The sequence below is a fragment of the Podarcis gaigeae genome, assembly GCF_964106915.1.
Source record: "Podarcis gaigeae genome assembly, chromosome: 6".
In the NCBI taxonomy this organism is placed as follows: domain Eukaryota; kingdom Metazoa; phylum Chordata; class Lepidosauria; order Squamata; family Lacertidae; genus Podarcis; species Podarcis gaigeae.
Window position 1 is genome coordinate 9,578,280 of NC_139682.1, and position 15,881 is coordinate 9,594,160.

The 15,881-nt window shown below is 46.5% G+C and overlaps 1 protein-coding gene across 3 annotated transcripts in view; it reads right to left on the reverse strand.

Annotated features, from left to right (window-relative positions):
• Positions 1-15,881, reverse strand: part of SLCO4A1 (solute carrier organic anion transporter family member 4A1) — a 64,212-nt gene that overhangs the window by 12,127 nt on the left and 36,204 nt on the right. For all 3 annotated transcript variants that reach the window (XM_083744265.1, XM_083744267.1, XM_083744266.1), the window contains exons 4-7: positions 15,069-15,190; positions 12,042-12,153; positions 3,996-4,150; positions 1,275-1,470 (exon numbers count right to left, since the gene is read on the reverse strand). In XM_083744265.1, the coding sequence (XP_083600391.1) occupies positions 1,275-1,470; positions 3,996-4,150; positions 12,042-12,153; positions 15,069-15,190 (585 nt within the window). The remainder of the gene's footprint in view (positions 1-1,274; positions 1,471-3,995; positions 4,151-12,041; positions 12,154-15,068; positions 15,191-15,881) is intronic.

Below are 15,881 nucleotides of genomic sequence, written 5' to 3' on the forward strand. Positions count from 1 at the left end.
GGCCAGTGGGAATGCAAGGGAAGAGTAAAAGTTAGAGTGGGAGGTTTTGAAAGTCAGTTGAGGTTTGGGAGTTGAAGAAGGAAGAGGGAGGATTAGGTGTGGGTTGGTAGAGTTGTATTGTGAGAGAGTGACAGGAATTGTCAGGTGGAGTCAGATAGATAGCTGGAATAATCAGTTTAAAGTTGTTAAGGACAGATAGGTCAGTAAGAAATTAAGATTAAGAAATGGCCAAGAAAAATTAACTGAAACCATAAGCTTGTTCCTGCATTTAAAAATAAACTTGATTATTTGTTAATGTTATCATCTGTCTGGACTCCGTGTGTCCCTGTGAGAAATGGGGTGGTGGCAGCGGAAAAAGCAATCACAGTGGTGGCACAGGGTCAATAGACCGTCAAACATCCGGGGGCCCTGTGTGATCGCCACAGCTCCCCACAGAACTACAATTTTCAGAGGGGTTTAACAACCAATCCCTCTTCCCAGGGGAAGTTTCCCATAGTTTCTCTCCCCACCTGTGATGGCCTGGGAATCCGATTCAGAGGCTGAACTGGAGGAATCCCAGCCTGCACAGGAGTCCCCACCTCCAGGGCCGGCTGAACTGGGGCAGGGCCTTGATTCTGAAGCACCTGCACCTGTGCTGGATCCTCAGGAGCAGGCACCAGGTGAATCCACTCTGGCTCCGGAGGTGGTTGAGGACTCAGTGCCTACAGGTGAGTCTCCCCCTGGGCCCAGTAACCCTTCGGCCTCTCCTGAACTGCAGAGGCTCAGGGCAGAGAGGCGAAGGGAACTGGTTTCTCCCAGGAGGAGTGCTTGCCTTAAGGCTAGGAGAGGCGGGTCTCCTGGGGGCCGGGACCACCCCTGGCCTCAGAGAAGATAAAGGCCAGTCAGCCCGGTCCCAGGTTGCAGGAGCAACGTCGTTGTTGAGTACCTGTTCCTGCCCGGACCCAGACCTGACCCTCCAGTGTTCCTGTCCCCGCCCGGCTTCCTGCTTCGGACCTCGCCCCGCTCCTTGTGAACTGTTTCCAGGCTAGTGACCCAGGACCGGACTTTGAATACACCAACGGTAACCTTCCCGGCACCAGCACACCACCCTTCCATTTTAACTAGGCTGCAAGTCCGAGGTTACTGGCCCGAGGTCACCCAGGGAGCTTCATGGCTGAGTGGCGATGGGAACCCTGGTCTCAATTTCATACATTATTAATCCTGAGTTCCCCCCTTTGCTGCATCCTCAGCATCAACAGCATCAGCAGAGTGACATGGCTTATCATGTCTCCTACCTTCTGTCATACATCTGTGTCACTCCAGCCATGGGCATGTTGGGGCAGTCGATGAAAAAGATGAAAATGGCCAGCAAGCTGGACATGGTGCAAAACAAACAGAACTTGATAATCCCCGAACAGCGCAGCTTAAATTTGTTCACGATGAATCCTCCGAGGAATGTGCCTCCTCCTCCGGCTGGAACCACGAGGTAGCCTTCCAAAAGGAGAAGAAATCAGCAAGATTACTTATGTGGTCAAGGTGCTCCCCTTTATCTTTTGCAATCGCACCCGTCTGACAACACAGAGGAAGCTCTTGGCAGCACAGACTAAGAATCCCTTTGTGATAGGACAGATCTCCCTCTGATCTCGAACACAGGCTGCAGGAACACTGGAAGGAATAACGAGTATCTGTTCAACAAAACAAATAGCCTCAGAAAGCTTGTGATGCAGTTGGGTCCCTCCAGGCTGGTGGGGTATTTTTTTGTGGATGGGCAGACTCTGCAACTTGCATTTGATGCAATAATTGTGCATTAGTGGTGCATTTGCACTGGGCCACCCCCAAACCATTCTGCTTTATTAGTTGCTCTGCTTCTTCAATATCATCACATTTTTTTGCAAGCTGGAGGGGCACTCTTTGCTACAGCACGTGAAATGAGTGTTTGGCAGAGGGGACCCAGATCAGCAGGGAGCAAAAGGGACATGAGCCAATTGGGAAATGAAGCAGCGTCTCCAACCTGTGACTTTACTGAAAGCAGGATTGCATAAAACCAACTTGATGCCAGCTGGAACATACATCATTAGGAATGCAAACAAAAAAAGCTCGCCCTGGCCAGTATCTGGATGGGACACCAGCTAGGAACTACCATTTAAGCAGCTTTGAATACAAATCACACAGCCATTTACTGTGTGGGGTGCCATTTAGGAGTTGGCTACCTGGTGACTGTAACCACTAGGGAAGCTGGTTGTTCAGCTGGTTGTGCAGCCTGGCACCAGGCTAGAGCCAACACCCTTTGGATTGGCCCTCTGCTATTCCAGACCCAGAGCTGGAGGTGAGAAGCTTCCATGGTTACACTGTACTCCTCATTTCTGGAGTAATTCTGTTCACCCAGGCAGCCCTTCCTGAGCTGGCAGTATTATTATTATTAAATTTTATGATTAGTCTGACCCCCTCCTTTGGTAATGCTCAGAACTCTAGCCCAAAGGTTGCCATTAATTTGATTCTGAATTGATTTTAGAATGAATTGATTTTAGAATGTATTTCAATTAATTGATTGTGATTTTATGTAAATTGTGTTACTTTTACTGTTCTTAGCCGCTGTGAGCCCAGCTTCGGCTGGGGAGGGTGGGATATAAATAATTTATTATTATCATTATAGGGGCTTCTGGGTGGGGTGACTGCTTCCACTTTACAGAAAAGAAAGATAAAATCCATGAACACTCCCCTGCCCCAAAAGGATGCAGGTTGGCATACAATTTGCGTAATAGAACCGATCTCTCTCCCCCCCCACACCAATATTTTATTCAAGCTGGCACCCCTACCAGTTCAGACAACAGACCAAGCCAAGCCAAACACCATACCCTCTAACATGTTGAGTTGCAAAACCGGGACACACATCTTCCCATCTGTACTCACGTGACCTGGGCAAGATAACAGAACCCAGAAGATGGGGTGAGTTCTCAGTGCAAAATTGTGCGAGTTCACGTTGACCAAAATGGCTGCTGGGCTATCGCAGGGGGAAACGGGGTATACCAGTTTTTCCTGGACATTTGTGGGGTATGCAACACAGTGCAGCAGCAAAAAGGACTGGTTGGCAGCAAAGTGGCTGCCAGCCTCTGTTCAGGGACACTTCCATTCATGCAGGTCTCTCTGTACCAATGTTTGGCTTAGCATGTTGTGCGAACCGGGCCATACACGCCCAATCGCTTAAGAAGGTGTAAGCAACCTGCAATGGCCCCTGTCAGAGCCACCCGAGGTCCCAGCTCACAAGAGACCAAAATCCAGTCCAAGTTATATACAAAAGGTTTTATTGAAGAACATTGTTGTCGTTACATCCAAGCTCCGTGGCTCAGCATCTGTTACCCTTAGATGTTTGAAGTCCCCTCTGAGTCAGTCCCGCCCCTGCACCAGCTTAAGAGGCTTGTACTGCTCCACCTTTTCCTCTCCTTCCTTTTCCGCAGGGTCTTCCTGCCCCCCTGTGCTCCCTCCCTCCGGGACTCCCCCGAGGCTGAGTCTTCTGACGCCTGCTCCCCCCTCCTTCGTGCTTTGGGACCAGGCTCCTCCTCAGGGCTCTCCTCATTTCCGCGCGCCTCCACATTTGAACTTGGCGCGCGTACGTTGCTTCTGACCTTCCTTTCGACCGTTACGCTACTCTCGGTACTACACTCCTCCCCTTCCTGCAGGACGTTCTGCTCCGAACTCCTTCCCCTCTCTGCTCCCTGTTCTGCTCCTTCTGACACACTGGTAACTCCACCCCCTTCACTCCGTTCCGACGGAGAGGCCGGTCCCGATCTCCAACCCCCACTGGGGATTCCCTCTTCGTTCCCCTGCTTCTGACTGCTTCCCTCTCTACTGCCCCTTGGCCTGACCAGGGGGGCTCCCTTTTGGGAATCCTCGGATTCACTTGACGGACTCACTGACAACCTCGGGTCATCGTCGTCCTCTTCCTCGTCACCCTGGGACCCCTCCCCCTCGCTCTCTGTCCCTGAAACCCTGACAGCCCCTAACAAATATTTCCTTACCAAACAAGGTTGCTGCTTCCGAGGCACTTAAGCTAAACTGGGATTCCAGAAACTTGGGGCCGAAGGTGGACATCCCAGCAATGAGTGTGGCTTCTGTTGCTCCAGCTAAGCAAAGGAAGATGAAGGTTGGGTTCTTCAGGAGCAGCAGCACTGACCTGCATTGATCCAAGAGCAGAGGGAAACCAGCATGTTGAAACAAGTTCAATCATTTGAACTCCCATCCAAGTCCCATATTAATTGTAAATGCTTTGATTGGTAATTCTATGTGGTAGCCTGGTTTCTTCCAATTTCTTGTATACTTTACATATATGTATAACATTTTTGTCCCATTTTTCTTCCAATAAGCCCATAGTCCCCCTCTCATCTTCACAGTATCCTTGTGATGTGGGGTAGCCTGAAAGAGTGAGTTTCCATGGCCGGGCAGAGATCTGAAACTTGGTCCTCCCCGGTCATAGTCCAGCATTCCAAAACTTGCACCACGCTGCACCTCTAGGTAAAGGTAAAGGATCCCTGGACGGTTATGTCCAATCAAAGGCGACTATGGGGTTGTGGTGCTCATCTTGCTTTCAGGCCGAGGGAACTGGCATTTGTCTGCAAACAGCTTTCTGAGTCATGCGGCCAGCATGACTAAACTGCTTCTGGCGCAATGGAACACCGTGACGGAAACCAGAGCGCACAGAAATGCCATTTACCTCCCTGCTGCAGTGGTACCTATTTATCTACTTGCACTGGTGTGCTTTTGAATTGCTAGGTTAGCAGGAGCTGGGACAGAGCAACTGGAGCTCACCCCGCTGCAGGGATTTGAACCACTGGCCTTCTGATCGGCAAGCCCAAGAGGCTCAGTGGTTTAGACCACAGCGCCACCCGCGTCCCTTCTATCCCAGTTAACTTACACCCGCTGGTGCATTTTGGCCTTCTGTGCAACATTTAACATTCTGCTAGGGAATCCCAGAGCCACTGACACAGATATGTGGAAATCCTGGTGCTGAACCAGATGGTTCCTTCTTACCCTCCAGCTGTTGAATAAGAAACACTTTGAGGGGATCCTCTGCAAGCAGTTCTGGTGCAAGAAGACCAAAGCAGAGGAGAAAGTGTCTCAGCAGAGAGGTTGACTTGTGCTCCTTGCAATCTGCCCAAAGCCATCCATGCGTCTTGTAACTGCATGCATGCAATTTTGGAGGTGCACTTGCATTTTGAAGTTTTGGAAAGCTGTATAGCAAGACTTGAAATTTGGCTATTCGTTTAATTTACATCCTTATGTAGGTGTCACTTCGTTATTTTGGACTTTTGCACAGTCGGGGCAGATAAAGAGTTCGTGTATCTTTTTAAACAACTTGATGTGAGAATGTATGTGGAGAAAATGGAAACTGGAACTTAAGTGGATTTACTGAGAATTAAATAGATGTCTCTGTTTCCATGGAAATTGTTTTCTGCATGAACTTGTGATTGGCACAAAGGTATATGGTTGTGTTTGCAACTGCCCCCACCCATTCTGACAACTGGAATGTGGCCCCCAACAGCTTTTAATCAAGGAAACGTGGCCCTTTATTCCCCTCCAAAAAAGGTTCCCCACCCCCAATTTAAAGAAAACTAGATGGGAAAACACAGAACACTGACATTAATGCATGTGGAAATAAGCACCAAATAATTAAATTGTACCCAGGAACTAGACATCTGAATAAGCCCTCTGCAAGATGGGTGTCGAAAGATATTTTAGCATATATGACATGTGGCAATTATTTCTGTATTTTTCTCCAGAAATTGATTCCAGCTGTGAGCCTTTCTCCTGGGTACAGAAAAGGCCTTGGGGAACTAAGATGGTCCCAATTATCTATCCCTCTCTCAGATATGAAGAGCAACCAAATTCAACAGGATTTCTTCTGCACTAAGTTGAATCTCTCTGTTATACAACTTTATGAAGTCCTTTGCCCCCTTTGCAATGGAATTGACAGCACAGTTGCAGTCCAGGGAAGACTTGTAGTTGTTGCTGCGTTCTCCCCCACAAGCGACCCTTGGAATGATTCATCACTCCAATGAGAGGCACAAATACAAGATGGGTGACACCTGGCTTGAGAGCAGTACATGTGAAAAGGATCTAGGAGTCTTGTCTTGGAACTTTGAAGTGTCAGGCATAGCTCTAATGGCTTTAGCCCAAACGTAGCAGAGTTTTCCTGCACAGCGAAGAAGCTAGTTGAGGTGGAAATGACTTGTCAGCTAGACTCAGAATAACTATTTACAGGATTTATTAAAAGGAAAAAGAAACCAGCAGAGTTTCTGCATACAAAACAAAGCAAAATAAATCCTTTCTTTCTCTCTCTCTCTCTCTCTCAACCAAACACAGCACTTCTACTCCTAACACACCCTCCTAACACAAACTGTGCTAGCATTCCTAGATAACAGAGTTGAGTGCTGGTCGTTAACCAATCAGAGTAAGTAGCTTCTAGGTCAAGCAGACCTTGGCTTTCTTCCAAGAGTAAATTGACACTGCCTTGAGTTAATTGTGTGAAGCCAGAATCTGTAAGTTTTCATGAGAATCAATTAACAGAAACTGAACATCTTGGTTGACCACAAACTTGACATGAGCCAACAGTGTGACGCGGCAGCTAAAAAAGCTAATGCAATTCTGGGCTGCATCAATAGGAGTATAGCATCTAGATCAAGGGAAGTAATAGTGCCACTGTATTCTGCTCTGGTCAGACCTCACCTGGAGTACTGTGTCCAGTTCTGGGCACCACAGTTCAAGAAGGACACTGACAAACTGGAACGTGTCCAGAGGAGGGCAACCAAAATGGTCAAAGGCCTAGAAACGATGCCTTATGAGGAACGGCTAAGGGAGCTGGGCATGTTTAGCCTGGAGAAGAGGAGGTTAAGGGGTGATATGATAGCCATGTTCAAATATATAAAAGGATGTCACATAGAGGAGGGAGAAAGGTTGTTTTCTGCTGCTCCAGAGAAGCGGACATGGAGCAATGGATCCAAACTACAAGAAAGAAGATTCCACCTAAACATTAGGAAGAACTTCCTGACAGTAAGAGCTGTTCGACAGTGGAATTTGCTGCCAAGGAGTGTGGTGGAGTCTCCTTCTTTGGAGGTCTTTAAGCAGAGGCTTGACAACCATATGTCAGGAGTGCTCTGATGGTGTTTCCTGCTTGGCAGGGGGTTGGACTCGATGGCCCTTGTGGTCTCATCCAACTCTATGATTCTACTCTTTCCCAATGCGCTTCTGTGACTTATATCTGAATATATATGTACCCAATCTGATAGCAGAGTCCAAGCAGAAGCTAGACATTTGGGGTGTGGAATCTAAGCTACTTTATTACAGCGGTACCTCTAGTTGCGAACTTGATTCGTTCTGGAGGTCTGTTCTTAACCTGAAACTGTTCTTAACTAAAGGCGTGCTTTCGCTAATGGGACCCCTTGCTGACGCTGCACTGCCGGCACACAATTTCCATTCTCATCCTGGGGCAAAGTTCTCAACTTGAGGTAACTCTTCCAGGTTAGTGGAGTTTGTAACCTGAAGCTCGAGGTACAGTTAGAAACACTTCATGTTACAGACTCCGCTAACCCAGAAATAGTACCTCCGGTTAAGAACTTTGCTTCAGGATGAGAACAGAAATCATGCAGTGGTGGTGCGGCAGCTGTGGGAGGCCCCATTAGCTAAAGTGGTGCTTCATGTTAAGAACAGTTTCAGGTTAAGAATGGACTTCCAGAACAAATTTTGTTCTTAACCCGAGGTACCACTGTACATACAAGTGTTACAGAACAAAGGAACATGGCTCCTCTCTCCTTATCCTTCTCCGAGAGAGAAAACAGACTAAAAGCAATAGTACAACATAACGGAACAGTGTAACTGAACTTCCATTCTCATGACTCCAACAGTATGGAATGTCAACACAGATATGTGATGGAAACAATCACATATCCAGCAATGGAGAAATAAAATCCCAAAATTAGTATCAGCAGCCTGATCCATGGGATGAGGTCTCTTGGCTTTTGAGCCATCACCACAACTCATACTGAACCAATGCACTGATGTGACAAGTGTTGACTCCTTCAAATACAGGTGTATCTGCCTTGCCTTGGAATACAGGTATGTCTAGCTCTGCCTCCTGAGAAGTGCTTAGAAAAGGAAGGAGGAAGATGTTGCTGATAAGCTGGTCCATGGCTGTAGGAAAGCCAGGTCTACTAGTCTTTGGGGGCACACTTGCAAACCACAGTAACTGTCATTGGTGCTACACTACACCACAACTCGGAACAAACTGCAAGCACAGTGGTACCTCGGGTTAAGAACTCAATTCATTTTGGAGGTCCATTATTAACCTGAAACTGTTCTTAACCTGAGGTACCACTTTGGCTAATGGGGCCTCCTGCTGCCACCCCGCCACCACCGCATGATTTCTGTTCTCATCCTGAAGCAAAGTTCTTAACCCGAGGTACTATTTCTGGGTTAGCGGAGTCTGTAACCTGAAGTGTCTGTAAACTGAGGTACCACTGCATTCCTTTGGCTACAATAGGATGCTTGGTTCAAACGTAATTTCAGTGAGGTGGGGAGGAGACAGGGGTGGCCACCGTGTGCCCAGGGGCACCACACTGGTCATGCCTGATGTAGAGCAGTGCTTTGCATCCCTTCGTGGTAGGACCAACACATAGGGTTGCCATATTCCCAAAAGTGAAAATCTGGACAAAGCTGTTGAGCTGTTTCCCTCCTCCCTTTTTTTTGAATTTTTAAATTATATCATCATCATCATCATCCTCTTGCCATACATCTGGGTTCCCCTGGACATTTTGCTGATTTGCCGAAAACAAGATTTTCTGGCCAAATTTCTGGACGTGTCTGGGGAAAACTGGGCATATGGCAGTCCTACCAACCCATGGTCTGCAAAAATGGCATTGTTTTGAAGCATGAAACAATTATTTGTTTACAAACTTTAACTGTCTTGGGGCACAACCCATACAATCCAGAACTTTAAAGTTATTCTAATTTTCATGGGAACAATTTGTAGAACTAGTTATGGTGAATGGGCTTTCACCAACCTGGTACCCTCTAGATATTTTGGACTACAGCCCCCCATCAGCCCCAGCAGGCTAGGTCATAACTATTGCTTTCTTCCTATATAAATACACGTGTAAGGCTGTCACCACGCAGCCCCCATTGAAGAATTTGTAGCATCTCATCAGAATTCTGCATTTGCATGAAGTCAGGGGTAGTTAGGGTTGGAGAACAACAAAGCAGATGTGGCAGCCACTAGTTAATTTGTAAAAATGCAACACTGACTCCCTTCTATTTCATCATCATCGTCAGTAAACACTAGATGCAGGAAAATGAAAGGAAAGATAGTGTCAAGTTTTCGGTTATCGGCTGAGAAACAGCTGAGAAGAGGCTGACCTTCTCTGATCCTTTTTGATGATGTTCTGTAACAACAGCTATTGAACTATCCTCTCTCCCCGTGTGTTTTCTCAGAATTACATGTCTCTAACCAGCGAAATCCACAGAAAGCTAATCTTGTTCTTAAATGTTACTTTGAGAACAAGACTTGCTTGTACCAGATTTCATTCAATTTGTTGTGCTTTGTGGGGGACAGTGCTTTGCAATGTTTCCATTCTACATGAATTTAAGAAAAAGAAATTAGCAACACCAGAAATATGTCGATCAGAGGAGTGCATAAGAAAATAAGAAGAGCCTGGTGGATCAGGCCCAGCTAGTCCAACAAACTGCTCTCACGGTTGTCAAACAGTTGTCTGTTGGAAACCAGGGAGCAGAAACTATTTCTGCAGGCTTTGGTATAAAGGTAAAGGGACCCCTGACCATTAGGTCTAGTCGTGACTGACTCTGGGGTTGTGGCACTCATCTCACTTTACTGGCCCAGGGAGCCAGCGTACAGCTTCTGGGTCATGTGGCCAGCATGACTAAGCTGCTTCTGGCGAACCAGAGCAGCACACGGAAACACCGTTTACCTGTCTCAGTAGTGCAATGGGGCCTTCCACACCCTCCCCTCCCTCCATGCACCCCCATGGCTCCCCCAAATCAACTCTGAAAAACCCCCAGAACATAGCACAGGGAGGGAGGCGAGAGGGGAGATCATCCCATCAGCCAAGCAGAAACATTTGCACTGGCAGCACAATCACCTTAGTGCTATGTTGACTTCCACCCTGAGTTTGCTGTTTTCCTTTTCCTTCCCTGCACCCTTTCCTTTTGTGCTGTGTCGTTTTTATTCTGAGGGAAGGCTCCCTGAAGCTAGAAAGCCTGTAAATCATCAGTGGATAAGCACTTGAAGATAAACACCTGGAGTGAAAAGTATAGCAAACTCTTGAGTTCTCGGCTTCTATTTTGCATCTTTGTTGTTTGGGTCATATGCCGACCAGCATTTAAATGCTATTTCTGAATTTAATTTCCTTATAGAAGAACTGAGCCATAATCTTGGAAAGTGGCACCAAGTCAAGAATTTCACTCAATAAGTAGGCTGAAATTTCTTCAGGATACTCTTTCTGCATAATACATACAAATTGCCTGGCAACCAACCCAGGTGGGCCACATGCCAGAGGAGACTTATGGGTGCTTAAGCCCACCGGCATCCTTTATTATCCTCTATTATTATTTATTTCAGCAGGCCTACCAAGGCATAGACTGCTGTTGCCTATATTTTTACTTATCTGCGTTTGAATGAGAATTATTTTATGCACATTTTAATATAGTTACTGCAAGTTTTAGCTGTGTTTTACCTTCAATTTTATTACACAAACCCAGTGTTGGCTGGTTCCTATTGAGGCCGGTGAGGCAAAAGCCAGTATTTCTGGCAGAAAATGTGCACCATTTGGACAAGATGCATATCCATACCTATTTGTAAACACCCAGGTACGTGTGTGTCTGGGTATTGGGTAGGGGTGATGGGTAAAGGTAAAGGGACCCCTGACTATTAGGTCCAGTCGTGGCCGACTCTGGGGTTGCGGTGCTCATCTTGCTTTATTGGCCGACGGAGCCGGCGTACAGCTTCTGGGTCATGTGGCCAGCATGACTAAGCCGCTTCTGGCGAACCAGAGCAGCGCACGGAAATGCCGTTTACCTTCCCGCTGGAGTGGTACCTATTTATCTACTTGCACTTTGTCCTTTCGAACTGCTAGGTTGGCAGGAGCAGGGACTGAGCAACGGGAGCTCACCCTGTCGTTGGGATTCGAACCGCCAACCTTCTGATCGGTAAGCCCTAGGCTCTGTGGTTTAACCCACAGCACCACCCGCGTCCCACTAAAAGGCAGAGAGGCCAGGAGGAGGAGGAGGAACCAAGTCAATGACAGGCAGTGGCAGAGCCAATGATAGGTGGAGCCAGAGCTAATGACAAGCAGAGCTAACTAATTCTGGTTCCGTTTTTGCCCAAGGTGGGGGTCGAACCCATAACTCCGAAATTGAGAGTCTCCTGCTCTACTGACTGAGCTTTGATTAAGCAGTTTAGGCATCGTTCAAAATAAATAAATAATAAAATACATGAGGTGCATAAGAACGCTTAGCAGTGCATTGGAAATGTGGGTGTAAAGAATGTCATGTAGTAATGATTCTACCCCGATCATATGCAGATGGGGGAGAAATCTAATCAACTATTGTCTAATAGACACATTTGTTTTGGTAAAGCAACATTCCGCAATATAACACATTTTTGATATGTTATTTTCACACATATATGCATTTTTATTCACACTTTATTCTAGTATTTGCATTCTTGCTCAAATTACCGTACTTAAGCAGAGAACAGTGCTGAAAAGATTCTGAGAAGTGTGAATTTTGAAGGACAGTGTGCATTTTGTTATGGAAAGTGCAAATTAGGAAGATTCACATTTAATTGAGAAAGTGAATCAAATTTATTCCCCAATCTGTAACATCCATTTCCCACACCACAATGTGGGTGGGACATTAAGTTGTTTGTGGTTGAAGATCTAGGGGAAGGAGCAAGGCTGTAGCAGAGTTTAAAGGCAGTCAAGAAATAAATTGTTAAGATAACACTCCCTCCCCCAATAAAATACACAGTTATCTGAAGGACAGGTACAAGAAATTCTCACCGTGGCAGGTCTTTAACCGTCTTTCCAAAGTCAGGATCTGAGGCTGTTTTGTGGCTGCCGTCTTTCAGCTGATGGGCCTCTGAAACTCTCATGACTATGTAGCGCTGAGAACCTGAAAACATACAAAATTCAGTGGGCACCCTGCAGCTGGGGGATTTGGCCAGACTTGGGGCTCGTCCCAAATCAGAAATGTCCTCCATGCAGTGTTCAAATGGCTGGGGGTTGTAGAGAGTGCCCACTTCCCCCTCTTCAAATATCAGCCTGTTTGCAGTTCCGAACTCAGATCTCCGTGCATTTTGAGCCTGTTTAGTGTCATTGGGAGAAATGCAATGGCAAACCTAGACAGCATCTTAAAAAGCAGAGACATCAAAGGTCCATATAGTTAAAGCTATGGTTTTCCCAGTAGTGATGTATGGAAGTGAGAGCTGGACCACAAAGAAGGCCGAAGAATTGATGCTTTTGAATTATGGTGTTGGAGGAGACTCTTGAAAGTCCCATGGACTGCGAGAAGATCAAACCTCTCCATTCTGAAGGAAATCAGCCCTGAGTACTCACTGGAAGGACACATCCTGAAGCTGAGGCTCCAATATTTTGGCCACCTCATGAGAAGAGAAGACTCCCTGGAAAAGACCCTGATGTTGGGAAGGATGGAGGGCACAAGGAGAAGGGGACGACAGAGGACGAGATGGTTGGATAGTGTTCTCGAAGCTACCAGCATGAGTTTGACTAAACTGCGGGAGGCCGTGGAAGGCAGGAGTGCCTGGCATGCTCTGGTCCATGGGGTCATGAAGAGTCGGACACAACTAAACGACTAAACAACAACAGTGTCATTGGCTAGAGTATGCATCTGGGACAGGGGAGAACAGCGTTCAAATCCACACTTCCCCATGAATATCGCTGAGAGGCCATGGGCTAGTCCCTATCTCTCAGTGTATCCTATCTCACAATCAGGAGAGGATCTACTATGAAACTAATTAAATTTAAGCTTCAGGGACGCAGAAGCAACTTTAGTTCACATTGCTTAAAATTCTGGGGTCTAGCAGACCCAATTTGAGTGGCACAACCCAAATTCATTATTTTTTTGTTGCAAATATTTCCACAATCCCATACCCTCCAAGATTTCTCAGATGAAAATAAGGACTTCCTATTCCATAATAATAATAATTTTATTATTTATACCCCACCCATCTGATTGGGTGGCCCCAGCCGCTCTGGGTAATTTCCAACATATACAAAAACATAATGAAACATTAAACTTTTTTAAAAAACAAAACAAAAACAAACCTTCCCTATACAGGGCTGCCTTCAGATGCCTTCTAAAAGTTGTATAGTTACTTATCTCCTTGGCTCAGGGGTCACATAATTCCATATCCTCCAAGTTTTCTCTGATGAAAATAGAGGTGTCCTACCACACCCTCCAACATTTTTCTGATGAAAAGAAGCACATCCTAGGGCAAAGCAGGACGTTATGAGATCAGATCAGAAACCGGGATGGCTTCTGTGAATCCAGGACTGTCCCTGGAAAATAGGGACTGTTGGAGGGTCTGCAATCTCAAAGTTTGAGAGTCAATAGCACAGATGTTGTAAAGGTGTGCTGATCTGTCATGGAACAACCCCACTGAAGCAGCTAACAGTGCTCAGACCTCATTGTTGTTATGAAGAGGCCCCCATGACAGTTCAAGCTTCGGGGCCACAAAAATGTAGGTCCACCACTGTTCACAGGATAGGATTGGGCCGCAAGTCATCAGCTATCTATGGTGGCCCAACAGAGACTCAATCAATGTCCTGGTTTTGCTGCCTACACAGGCGTGCCACCAACTCGTGGAAAACCACAGGCTTTCCCCCTTACACCAACCAGCAGTGGCAAAGGCTCTCGAGACAAAGGTATTTCCTAGCTCTGCTTGCAAATGTCAGGAACTGAACCCTGGGACCTTTTTACATGCAAATCATGTGCTCAGCAGCAAGATACCAACCCTCCCGTGTAGAGTTCAGTGCATGAAACATTATCTGCAACTCCAGCAGACCAAGAGAAGGTCAGTTGACACATCAGAAGGAGGTGAGCAGGAAAAATATGGCATAAAAGGCAGCAGCAGACATGATCCAGAAGCTGAATGGAGAATTTCAGTGCCTTGTCTGCTCTGAGCTAGGCTATCCAAAAGTTTCACACCATGAAAAGGGAGGGTGAGGGAATCTTAGGACACCATGTGTGTGTCATCAACCAAGTTGCAAAAAGCTTGTCAGCTTGTTTCAAAGTGATTTGGGACAAGGCCCGAGAGGGGAAGGAAGGCGACTGAGCAAAAGAGACGCCGGAGGAGGAAGATGTGGGGGAGAGAATTTGCATTGCTTTCATTTCTCCCCCTCCACAGGCAAATATGCACAGCATGACCAAGGTTCAAATGATAACACACAGGGCATAACAATGGCAGATTAACAAAGGCACGCTGTTCTGCAAATTCTGTTTCCTTTCCCTATGCGTCTCCCAGGGCTCCAGGATTCAGTCGGTCCGCCGCCAGCTAGCTGGTACATCCGTGCTAGGTCATGGTTTGGTGGAGCATAACATACAAACAAGACCACTGGTTATTTTGTATTTTGATTAACAGAATTGTAAGCAGAATGAACTATTTCCCAAGCCTTACCATTTGTTATGCTGCCTATCTGTATTGTCCAGCAACATGCTGAAAGCGAATCTGACCACATCCTTAAGAGCATCATGAGAAACTGCCTTATTCTGGGCCACTTTGTTTGTCCATGAAGTCCTGTATTGCCTACACTGGCTTGCAGAAGCTCTCTAAATTTTCAGGCTGGGGACATTCCCAGCCCTACCTGGAGATGCCATGGAACTGAACCTGGGATTTTCTGCATGCAAAGCAGGTGCACCAATGCTATGCTATGGCCTCTCCTGCTCCTCATCAGGACAGGAGGGGTACAGTATTAGTATCTCTGCCACTTGGCAGCCTTCTACTCTCTTGAGAAGGGCATGGGCTGCTGCGCTGCAAAATGAGTTTAGTTGGGACACTCTTGACCTACCTGGCAGGCGATGAGGGTAGCCCAAGATGGGGATCGAGATCAAAAGGGATCCAGCCCCTGCACCCAGGAATCCAATCCACCAAGCTCCAACCCACAGAGTATTGTCCGGTGTAAGATCAATTCTGCAGGTAAAGGGCAGAGGAGGAAGGTTACTCATTTATGACAATTCTCTTCCCGTATTTGACAAACTGACGTCAGCCAAGAACAAGCCAGGGATGAACTAGACAAAAATATGATGATGATGTCATAGTGCCCCTACTTCCCAGACAGGTAGAGACTTTTGGAAGTGAGGGAAGCATTTTGTAATGATTAGAAATGAACCTGAATTCCACTAGAGTAGGAATTTAGCAGGCTGGGCTCACGTCAAAGCTCAAAGGCCCACCCTGGGATTCAAGATTAATAGATTGCAGGCTCAACTGCTTAAATTAATGTAAGATGAAAGTTTCTACGCAAGATCGAAATACCAAAACAGAGCGAGTGAGCAGAGTTTTTAATAACTGCCAATTGCTTTAGCAAAATTATCAGCACAGGTAAAATGGCCTCCCTTTCTTTTTAACCAAAATTATCTGTGCATTTGGCATATGCCCTTAATTCGTAGGACCACTTAATTGCTTATTGCTGCAGTAATCACTCCGTGAGCAGTGCTTTGGCCAGAGATAAAAGTGCTCCTGAAAAATAGCAAGGTATTATCCTTCTGTCTTCCCAAAGGTGCCCTTGACCCCAGAGAGAACCCTTGAATCACCCTTATGTTGAACAAAATTTTTTGCATGGGACTTCCTTGTAGAAACAACCATGTACAGATAAACCTTCCAA